This window comes from Chanodichthys erythropterus, chromosome 21 (assembly GCF_024489055.1).
Source record: "Chanodichthys erythropterus isolate Z2021 chromosome 21, ASM2448905v1, whole genome shotgun sequence".
Classification (NCBI taxonomy): domain Eukaryota; kingdom Metazoa; phylum Chordata; class Actinopteri; order Cypriniformes; family Xenocyprididae; genus Chanodichthys; species Chanodichthys erythropterus.
The window spans coordinates 33116639-33128513 of record NC_090241.1 but is presented as its reverse complement, the minus strand read 5'-3'; the positions used below and the strand labels follow the sequence as shown (position 1 = coordinate 33128513).

Below are 11875 nucleotides of genomic sequence, written 5' to 3'. Positions count from 1 at the left end.
ATGTAGTAATGCTTACACAGTTTGATGAACAATAAAAAGCTTTTGACAACATACTGATGCTATAACTCTTTTATTGAGAGCTGTGAATGTGAGATTATACAGAAATGTGGCAGTATGGATAGTGCAGTTCAGCTGAACATGGTTGTCTTTACCACGGTTTGATTCTTTGGTATTTACTGATTTGTATATATAAATCTTAACACATTAAAGCATGTTTAATGCAGAATACAAAATTGTAATAAAAGTAACATGAACACAGTAAAACAAAACAAATGGAATGCAGCCAATAATGAACTCAAAACAAATATTCAATACTGTTTAAAAGTGTGGAGCTGTTAAGATGTTTCTGAAAGAAGGTTCTTACTCTCACCGAAACGCATTCATTTGATCATGATTTGAATATATTTTAAAATGCTGAATAAAAGTATTTCTTAAAAAAAAAAAAAAACTTGCTGTCTCCAAACTTTTGAAAGGTAGTGTTTGTAGATGAAACTTTTTAAATGTGAAACAAATAATGAAAAGCCCATAAGACATTTGCTTTTGGTCTATTTACACTTGGTATATGTTCATGATGTTAACATTTTATGTTCCATGACTTTTGCAGGCCTGGAAATAAATTTAAATTCCCTGATGCTTCCAGGTTTTTTTTAAAAAAAAATTTAATAACCGTGGGAACCCCATGTATAGACCGGCTGTTTTTGGCAACATACATAAAATGAAAATAAGAATCATTAAAAATGACCAGAAAATAAGCATAAAATCTAACAAAATGTAACAAGAAACCTTCAATAACATATTTTGGCAAAAAAAAAAAAAAAAAATGTTTATGGATATTGGGCATCACAATGGACTACAGAAGCCTCTCAAGCCACATTGATGTGTAAACAGCAGCTATGTGCAACACTACGATGGTGAAGATCTGCAATGGGAAAACCATAAAAGTAATCTTAAATAGTTTAAGGTGGTGATGTGTAGACTTTCTTACAGGCTATCAATAAAACCACTTTATAGTTTTGATGCACAAAGTTCTGTCAATTATATTCTATCATTAATGTGTACATTTAGACAATACCCACTATCGTATTCACTTTCAATGAAAGAAAAACAAAAATATTACAAATGAAACCCATTTTAAAACATCCTTTTCCTTCTAAAATTAAACACAAATGCAACGTCCTGCAACCTGCACAGGAAGCCGAGACCCTTTTCTGACACCTGCTCAACATTCATCTCTGTATATACGTACAGTCAACATTCAATTATCTGATACTGACTTGTACAGATATCACTGATAATACTCTAACCTTGATTTGTCAATGCAACACTGATATGTTCAAACCACAAGGATCATTCATATTCTTCATATGAACTAGTCACTCAGAAATCATCTGTTAAATAGATGGAGGAAATGTGTAGTTGAAGTTTAAAAAAAAAAAGACAGGGAAGCATTGGCAGCGATACACAGCAGTGGTGTTGACCTGATGAACTTTAGGAAGAGGTTTAAGGTTGCTGTGAAATGCTCAGGTCAAGAGCACTGTGTTCAGTTAGTTCTGCTCTTCTTTCAGATCAAACCTGACAGAAGAAGACAAAGGAACAATTAATCCAAAAGTAAACATTATTAAAGAAATTAATCAAAGATATCATACATGTACACAATATAATTCCATGAGGAATTGTTGCTTATTGAAAATATCAGTATGTTTGTGTATTAACTGTCCCAAAACTCACCATTCTGTGACTCCAGAGAGTAAGTCGATGTGTCCCAGGTCTATCTGCACCTACAACAATAAATCAACAACACATTAAACACTACAATATTTATTTGAACAAATTAAATAGTACTAATACATTAAATAAATATTCTTAATATTATGAAATAAATCATGAAAAGCATATATATATATATATATATATATATATATATATATATATATATATATATATATATATATATATGCTTTTCATGATTTATTTCATAATATTAATAATAATAATAATAATACATAAAATAAATCAAATGTATATTATTTTTCATTTTATATATTTTTATAATAAATGTATATAAATTCTATGAAATAAAATTATTTGTTAGTGGTACAAAGTCATTGGACATGTTGAAAAACAAGCATAAATCAACAATACATTAAACAAATAATTATTTGATAAAAATAAATATTATAATTACATTAAATATTATTTTTAAATACATTTATATAAATGAAATAAATTATATGAAATTAAATTCTGCAGCCATAGGACACATTGAAAAACATTTTTTTTTTGTCTTGTTTCCAGTGAAAATATCTAAAATAAAAATCTTACAAAGTTTATTTTTTTTTAGATTTACTTTAAAAAAAAAAAGTACTAGAAAAAAAATGTATATATTTATATTCTGAAAGTCTTATCTTACCCAATTTTGTGCACTTTTATTTTGTTGTTAGAATGTTTAGATATATTAAATGGACCATTAAATGATTTAGACAGTAAAATAAGACAATAAATGATCTGTTTGCAGTATATTCCTGTACAGCTGAAGTGAACCAATGCGGACTGACCTGGCCAATCACATCTTTGTCTCGATTCATGAAGGACGAGGATGCGTTTTTCACACAAACGCTGAGCTCTCGTCTCTGAGCGTCCTCTGCACTCATATCAAACTCAAACCTACGGACATTCAGACATTACAGATTATGACACACACTAGGTCAAGGACTTAGAAAACCCACTTTAAACCACTTCCCATCTAAGATAGAAAATGCAAACACATTTGAGAACATTAAATCAAAAGACTTACACAACACAATGTTTAAAAATGAATTATACACACCATGCTTACAGTATTGTAATGTATGGAACTAAAGAGTTATCTTATTCATACACCACAGTATTTAAATGGTACTCCAAAGCAAAACTAAGCTATTACCATGATACACACACAGTGTGCAGAACTGATTAGAATTCACTTAAATGCCATTCTTTCTCACTTATGGACAACACACACACACACACGTCTCCAAACCTTTCATTGAACTCTGGGTTCAAGTTTTTCTTCTTCACACTCGTCTTTCTTTTCGTGGCCTTGCTTTTATCCGGCAGCAGAATGAGGGAGACGTAGGTGTCTACACTGTCCTTAGATGATGTAACCAGACCCCTGAAAACACACAAACACAAAGCGTCCTCACTTCACTGCAAACTTTACACTTACACAGACAACTTATAAACTTGAAAAAGGATTATACACTATACAATATAAGCACGAATACAACCCACAAGTGACCAGACCTGCATGCATGGATGATCACTGTGAGCTGTTTCTGGAAGGAAAGCGAGAGTTTGATCTGTCCAGTGGTGGCCGTCAGCTTATTACTCAAAACAGGACCTGAACCCATGGCTACTAAGGCTGCCATTTTTGAATCCAAGATCTGGATAGAACAGAACATGTGGGTTATAGTTAGAGCATTGAGACTATTATTTCTTGACACTCTAAGAAGTTAAAATAAAACATCTTGTGCTCAGATCCACTGAAGATAATGTTGTCTAACCTTCAGTTGTGCCCTGAGTAGAATCTGGCTCTGTGGTAAAGCTCCATCCAGATCGAGCCATTGGTCCATCAGTAGATCTGGTTTTGAAAGCAGCTCTCTGATTGGTAGAACCAGTGAGCCAATAGGTTGATCCCAGGCACTTGAGAACTGCACAGAATGACAATAAATCAAAAGTGAGTCTGAAGCAGGGCTGAAACAAAAAGCAAACACCTTTTGTAATTAAAATCACTATTCACTTCGTAATGTAACACAAATGCTTGTTGCTATCTCATTGCTGCCACAAGGGGCGCTAGAGCGGAATTAACAAAAAAATGTCTTCTAAAATCAGATTTCTTTTTCATGTCAACTACTGTCTTGCTGAGCAAGTTAGTTATTGTATAGTTTATAGCTGTTGACATTTTTATATGTCAGTATTTTTATGTCAGTAATATTGCAGTATTTAAAATAAATGATTTATCCGTGGACATCTTTTTTTTAAATCGAAATAACTTCCCCTCCCTCTTGCAACAACACCTCTTCTCTTCTATGATGACATGTTCACTGGCATGAGGGCGAGACCTGTCACTCACATGAGATCCACCAATAGTAAACCACAACCATCCAATCAATTCCTCATGGACAAAATCAAGTCCCGCCTTACATTTTTTTCTCATTTGAAAAGACTTTTTACTTGTTTCATTGCAGCATCAATAAAGCTGTGCATGATCAACTACATGCATCACAATAGGGAGGAAAAGACAATCACAACTTACATTTCATGCCAACTTTAACAAGACAGACACTAAATGCACTGTGCATACAATAATGACAATTTTAAATACATATGATCTTATTTTGCAGTTGCTGAATGTTGTTTAGTGCATCATTTTATTGGATGTAATCTTCACAAAATAGTTTTTAACTCTTTCCCAGCCATTGACGGAATTTTCCGACATTCATAACAACGCTTCCCCGCCATCGACTGACATTTTCGGCAATACTTGTTTTCACTGTTATACGATAGGGGGCGCTATTACACATCTTCTAAAAAGGATACAGAATCTCCAGATCAAAACACAGGCGAAAAAGAAGCAGAAACAAATGATAAAAAGCATTGATTATGCACAAAAGCGATCATCAAAAATAAAGCAGCATATATATCAAAACTGCCTAACGTTACCAAATGACATGTGGACCCAGAAAGAGGTTTATGACTGTGAGGTTTTAGGGGTGTTGATGGACGTGACCTACTCTAGGGTCTATGTTTTGATCATTATTCTGAATCTGATCCAGTTGTAGTCTTTAACAAAAAACATGATTTTCTAAGCATTTTGTTCAAAATGTTGTTTTTTTTATTTTATTTTTTATAAAACTTATCCACATTTAAGTGTTGTAAAAGAAGGCATGAAGCTTTTATTTGTTTAAAAGCAGAGGCTCTTATCTTTCTGTTTTCATATCGCATGTTCAGATATTCATATCACAAAATAGTCTGGGGGGCCATTAAAAATTTTGTGAAAATGTTCAAAAATGCTAGCAATAGCTGGTACCTTAAAAAAAAAAAAATGCTGGCAGGGAAAGGGTTAGTTGCATTTCTGACTATAATACCCTTACCTTAATGATAAGTATGTCCTTTTTGGGATCATGAACCAGAAAGTCAAAAGCTTCATTCCAGTGAGGAGAGGTTGAACGATCACACACCTTTATAGAACAGAAATAGGAATTTAAATATATTAAAATATATTTGAATATTACAAATAGATTCAAATATATGCCATAGAACTTTTACAGTACTCTGCATGATTGTTATTAATGGTAAAAAATCTCCTGCCTTGGTTTTATAAGATGTTCCTCCAAGTACAAGTTCAGCGGCAGCTTTGGGCTCCTTTCCGCTTTTCTTCAACTAGACACAAATATAACCATTATTAATTACAAAGATTAATGAACAGGTTCTGATTATTATTAACAGAACAGTTACTGTTCCAGTAAAAAAATGTCATAATTCCATTCCATTAAAAATAGTTTTATAAAGATTGCAATAATAAAGACAATTTCTAGTCATTTAAATGCCTAATAGGCTAGAATAAATATACTGACAGAAATGCTCAAAGTTAATAAAATATGTAAACATAAAATAAATATATATGTGATTTATTTATGTGAATGACTCACAGGCAGGTCATGTGCCCTGTCTAAATGAATAAACAGCAACGCTGCTGACGGCACAGATTTGTTGTGGTAGGATCGAGTGCTTTGCATCTGCATTACCTGAATAAAAAAAACACTCTTTTAGTATTAAGTCTTTTTTTTGTATAAACAAAGAATCAACAGACTCCATGTGTCTTCATTTAAAACTGACTTGTTCCAATCTATCCCGCTGTGTTGCTGTGGGCAGCCATTCCAGAACCAAATGGACTCGACCGTGTTTTATATCATTCAAAGTAAACCACTGGAAAAGAAAAGGCAGCAGGGAAAGATTAACGCTCTTATTGTGTTGTGATCTTACAAATCAGAGCCAAATGTGTTGATTGATACTCACTTCATCATTGTACTGGGTCCTGATGATGGCTCCAAGTTTGAGCTTGAACCTGAGCACACATGAAGACAAGAGTTAAATGTTATGTTGATTATAGTATGTGAAACATATATATACATAAACAGTAATGAGAAATGGAAGGAAAATGTGCCTAGTTATCCAAAAAAAGATTAGTAAAGTACCTTCCAAGGAAATCATCAGAGTCAACATCCTTGTCATAGACCTCAAACTTCACCTCTAGATTTTGATCCGGACTCAGAATCATCTAGTAAATAAATAAAAATAAATTAAGCCCTTTCAATGTTTTCAATAATTTAAAACAGAAATAACCAAAACCTTTCTGTGATATATTGAAATTTTTTTTTTTCCAAACTACATTTTCTCTTATCCCCACCTCATACATCTCATTCCAGGTGGGGTTGAGGTTCTCCTTGATCACATGACTCTTAAAGGTTGTGTCTCCGATATGGATCTTTACATATGGGTCACTCTTCCCCTTCACCATCCCACCCATCATGTTGTCCTTTGCAACCAGATCTTGAGCCTCCAAAAGATGGATACGCAGCACCCCCTATGGGACAGATATTAAACAATAACAACAACATTAGAAGAATGCTAAATGTGATCCTGCCATGTGAGACATGTTCCAGCATCCTTAAACCTAGTACTAAAATCAGAGGGCATGTTGATGCAGGAACCTAAAAGGTCAAGAAAATATCAGACTCACCTTGGTGCCAAAGCCGGGGTAATGGCTAGTCTTTTGGGGTCGTACATCTGTTGAACTAGATACTTTTGTCTCTTCTGCAGGAACACTGGGAGAAACCTTCTTGTGAGACCTGTTTAACATGAACAAACACACACAGACATATATAAATCAATCTTTATATGGTCATAATCCATTATTATTATGATTAATAACATATAACTGTTAATTCAAGCTAAATCAGGATTATCAAAACCATGCAAAAACTCACTGTTCTGCTGGTTTATCCACATGTTGTTGCTCTTCATGGGCTGATCCAAATGTTTTGACTGGTTCCATATATCCACCCACATTAGTAGTGGAATCAGGAAGTTTGCTGAGATCCTGTGAACGAAAGTAACAAATGAGCAAATCATTTAAAAGTTAGCTTTTTTTCCAAAACCTCATTTTTTTTTTATTAATAAAAAAAATAAAAAAAATAAAAAATAAAATATATATATATATATATTTTTTTTTTTTTTTTTTTTTTTAATTAATTTTAATTTTTTTTAGGTTTGTTGAACTGAAAAAAAATATTTGAATGTCAACAAAAAGAAAAAAAACAACATAAAATTTTATTTTGTTTACATAATATTATATATTTATATATAATATTAAATATAAATCCATTTTTAATTTATTAAAATTAAATCTTTAAGCAAGTTATTTACACACGCAAACTAACCTCAGTGTCAAGCTGTGTTTTCGGAGCTGATGGCATGCGCTGGTCATCCATGACATGGGCGGCTGTTTGTTTTTGCTGTTCTTCAGGCATTGATACAGGTACTGGTACAGTACAGGCTGCTAGTTCACTGATCCTGTTGGTCATGAGCACAATCTGGTTTAGCTCTCAAAACAATATGGTGTGACCTATGAAATCATTAACATCCCAAAAAACATCAAACCCTTTTGTTGGCGGCATCTTCTTCTCAGACTCCTTACTGACTGCAGCGTGTGAATGTTCAGCAGTGACTGGTGCTTTTTCTTCATGCTGTTTACCCACTGAATGGTCTTCTTCAACAACAGGCTTTTTACATTGAAGGGCACTTATATCCATCCTTGAGTCCAAAATCTGATCATAAAGTTGAGCAATTTAGCTATTTATAAATATGTTAATTATGAGATCCATGTACAATAAATTTATCTTTTATTGAATTTAGTTTCTAGAAAGTAAAAAGAATAATTGTTTCACCTTAAGTTGTGCCCTCAACAGAATTTGACTCTCAGGACCTGCTCCATCCAAACTCAACCATTGGTCCATCAGTAGATCTGGTTTTGAAAGCAGCTCTCTGATTGGTAGAACCACAGAGCCTAAGGGCTGCTCAAAGGCACTTGAAAGCTACGGCGGTGAAATAAGAGAAAAATATGAACAAAGATAATAAAATCCATTATCAATGTTTAATTTATTCATTTAAATTTAAAGTCTATAATGTATAATACTTTTAATAATAATACATACTGTAATCATTATAAATAATACTAATAATTATATAATATATTATACTTAATATAAATAATAGTGCTATCAAATTAATCGTGATTAATTGCAGCTAACATAAAAGTTTGTGATTACATAATATATGTGTGTGTGTGTATATTATTATATCAGTATATGTGATTCTGAACTGCCTGAAACGAGTCGTCAGTAATTCCAGTCTCACTTCCTGCATGAACCTACATAGGTTTGTAACAGATTTGCATAATGCCAGCCTATTGTCTTCATTGGCTGCCAATGTCTACTTTGACCCTCAAACACTGTAGTTGTAGCAGAGACTGGAAGAGTTTGGTTTGTGTTGTCGATATGTCGAGAAGACGCTGTTTTCAGCGCTACGAAAGATAAGAAGGATTTGCGCTGGAATTGATACGGTAAAACCGATGCCATCATTACTGTTTATCACTGCGTATCAAGTTCAGATATGATGAGCATTTCGTTTGTGACTCATGCTATAAGCAGTAGACCAATCACAACAGACTGGGCCATCTGACCAATCAGAGCAGAGGAGGCTCTAGGAAAGGAGTTGATTAGTGAGACCAAATCCTTTATTGAACTGTTTCAGACACTGAGAAAAGGTGATGCTGCAATGTATATCATGAGAAAATTAAAGTGTTTTTTGACCTTGGATGCATGTAAACCTATTGTACTCCAAAACAAAATTAGGAACCTGATCTACTTTACCTTTATAATAAGAATCTCCTCTTTTGGTTTGTGAACCAGGAAGTGAAAAGCTTCACTCCACTGTGGAGACGTGGAGCGGTCACACACCTTTAAAGAGTCCAGCAGAAGTTGCTTGTATTAAGGGTCAGAAATGGACACACAACTTAATCTTTACAAAAGACACAAATTCCCACCTTGGTTTTATGAGAAATGTCACCGAAAACCAGCTCTGCAGCAGCTTTAGGTTCCTTTCCACTCTTCTTCAGCTGAACACATGAACACAAATGAAAATGCTTTGATCACAGTATTTGATCCAACGCAGCTTAACTGTATTTGTGTAAATGCTTGTAAGTGCATGTGTGTAAGACGTACAGGCAGGTCATGAGCTCTCTCCAAGAGGACGTAGAATAGAGCTGCTGACGGCACGGATTTGTTCAGGTATGAATGTTCTGACTGTAACTGCAGAGCCTGGACATGAAGAAAACAAGAAAATCATTCAAAAGGTTGAGATTGAGACAGACATTCTACTGCCAAATTAATTTATTTAAAAATATATTCACATTAAATACATTAAATATTAGATAAATACATTAAAACTATATTTTTAATTTTAAAATCAATACCATTAAATATATGTAATTATCAAATATAATTTCCAAAATGAGTCATTAAATTAATTATTCATCATATTTACGGAAAGGTAAGATGATCTTGACACTGTATACATCACTTGAGAAGTAAAATGAAAAAGCAAACTCAAAAAACAGCAAATTAAATTATAGAAAAATATTTTCACATTAATTATACTTCATCATAAAACTACATAATAAACAAATATATATTAAAAAAATTAATTTCATTTTAAAATAAACATTTTACTCTGATCTTACAAAATTAGTTAAATGTTTTAATTATCAATTTTACTGAAAGGTTAGAGCCTCACTTAAACTTTCAGGAATTACTTAATGTAAATCAATTAAATAAAGCAATAAAGCTTACAAAAAGGTCTAGAAGAGATGGATTTCATATGGATCTAACTACATAAAATAATATATATATAAAATAATAATATAATATAATATAATATAATATAATATAATATAATATAATATAATATAATATAATATAATATAATATAATATAATATAATATAATATAATATAATATAATATAATATAATATAATATAATATAAGATTTAATAATGACCTTTTGCAGTCGGTCAGGTTGTGTTACTGTGGGCAGCCACTCCAGAATCATATGAACACGGCCATGTTTGACGTCACTCAGAGAAAACCACTGACACAGAGAAAGAAAACACAATGCAATTAGCAAAAATAAGAAATGATTTATCATTACACAAATAGATTATATATATTAAAAAATCAAAAAGCATTAGTACTATTAAAAAGCTAATATATTGCAACACTTTCTCACTCTACCAGTAAACTTACTAACAATCCTCCATAAATGCCAATTTAAGACAATATGTCTAAACTGTTCAAAATCAAATCACTAAAAGAGAATGAGGAAAGATATTAATGATGATACACTCACTTTGTCAGTCAGCTGGGACTGAATGATCTCCTGCAAGCTGATCTTCAGCCTGAGGACACATACAGGATCAGTAAAATGACATGGATCATGTCAACATGCCAATGTGTGTTTGACTTTGATCCACACACCAGTGTTATTTCACTATTATTTACATACTATTATAATATTTATCACTGTTAAGTTACTTTGAAACAATCTGTGTTGTATAAAGCGCTATACAAATGAAGGTGAATGTTCATAAATAGCTTGAATTAGCTTTTATGTTTATATATTTCCAGCTTTCATTTTAGTTTTAATTTTAGGTTTAGTAATTTTGTCATGTGCTTTTGCACTTTTATTACTTAAAAAAAAATTCTACTAAGCTTTATTTTTTATTTCATTTTTAGTAATTTTAGCACTTTTTGTTTCATTTAGTTTTCATTTTTAAGTTCACGTTTTAGATTAAATATTTATATTTTATATGATATTACATTAATTTATTTATTTGATTTTTATTTTAGCTAACGCAAAGGATTTTTAATAGTTTCAGTTTTATTTAATAATAACACTGCCACATACCTCCCCAAAAAGTCATCTTTGTCCATGTCTTTGTCGAAAACCTCCACAAGGACATCAGAGGTCGAGCTGGAGGTCAGAACCAGCTGGGAAAAGCATTGATCACACGATATTATATTCAAAACCATTTTAACATCAATTAAAACAACATTTGAGGACCTAAACCCACCTCATACATCTCATTCCAGGTGGGGTTGAGGTTCTCCTTGATCACTTGACTCTTAAAGGTTGAGTCTCCGATATGGATTTTGACATACGGGTCGCTCTTCCCCTGCACCATCCCACCCATCATGTTGTCCTTAGCAACCAGATCTTGAGCCTCCAGCAGGTGAAGGCGGAGCACACCCTAAAATTAAATATAAACATAAAATGATCTCACCATGTTGGTGTGTTTGCATTTATAAGACATATCAACAGCCTAATATTTCCCACCTCTGTACCAAAGCTGGGGTCAGGGCTGGTGTGTAGGGGTCGAAGGTTATCTGAACTGGACACTTCCGTGACCTCTGGGATCTCCTCCTCTTCTGGGACTGACACAGAGGAAGTCCTGCTGACAGGAGACGGTGGGACCTCTTCAATACTAGACCTAAAACCCCCCAAACAAACACAGACACGCACGTCAACGTCAAAGTACGTTTATTGTCTTTTCTCTCCGATGTTGTCAAAGAAGATACATAATATGTAACAATATGAATATGAAACATCGTTCCTTTTAAACAAAGTATCAATAAACACACACACTTAACAGTGGAGTATAATCAATAAATAAATACACACACTTGAATACAGTTTTCTACATAACATAATTATTAC

At 32.8% G+C, this 11875-nt stretch overlaps 1 protein-coding gene across 1 annotated transcript in view; it reads right to left on the bottom strand.

The window, feature by feature from the left end:
- Positions 1–60: 60 nt before the first annotated feature.
- esyt1b (extended synaptotagmin-like protein 1b) overlaps positions 61–11875 on the bottom strand; it is a 32060-nt gene continuing 20245 nt past the window's right edge. The window contains exons 27-52 of the mRNA XM_067372927.1: positions 11495–11648; positions 11232–11408; positions 11066–11148; positions 10508–10556; positions 10160–10249; positions 9324–9419; positions 9146–9217; positions 8973–9059; positions 7989–8135; positions 7702–7868; positions 7482–7614; positions 7029–7141; positions 6782–6890; positions 6449–6625; positions 6237–6319; positions 6058–6106; positions 5878–5967; positions 5691–5786; positions 5350–5421; positions 5133–5219; positions 3543–3689; positions 3283–3422; positions 3020–3151; positions 2556–2664; positions 1729–1778; positions 61–1572 (exon numbers count right to left, since the gene is read on the bottom strand). Coding sequence (XP_067229028.1) covers positions 1545–1572; positions 1729–1778; positions 2556–2664; positions 3020–3151; positions 3283–3422; positions 3543–3689; positions 5133–5219; positions 5350–5421; positions 5691–5786; positions 5878–5967; positions 6058–6106; positions 6237–6319; positions 6449–6625; positions 6782–6890; positions 7029–7141; positions 7482–7614; positions 7702–7868; positions 7989–8135; positions 8973–9059; positions 9146–9217; positions 9324–9419; positions 10160–10249; positions 10508–10556; positions 11066–11148; positions 11232–11408; positions 11495–11648 — 2737 coding nt within the window. The 3' untranslated portion in view covers positions 61–1544. The remainder of the gene's footprint in view (positions 1573–1728; positions 1779–2555; positions 2665–3019; positions 3152–3282; positions 3423–3542; positions 3690–5132; positions 5220–5349; positions 5422–5690; positions 5787–5877; positions 5968–6057; positions 6107–6236; positions 6320–6448; positions 6626–6781; positions 6891–7028; positions 7142–7481; positions 7615–7701; positions 7869–7988; positions 8136–8972; positions 9060–9145; positions 9218–9323; positions 9420–10159; positions 10250–10507; positions 10557–11065; positions 11149–11231; positions 11409–11494; positions 11649–11875) is intronic.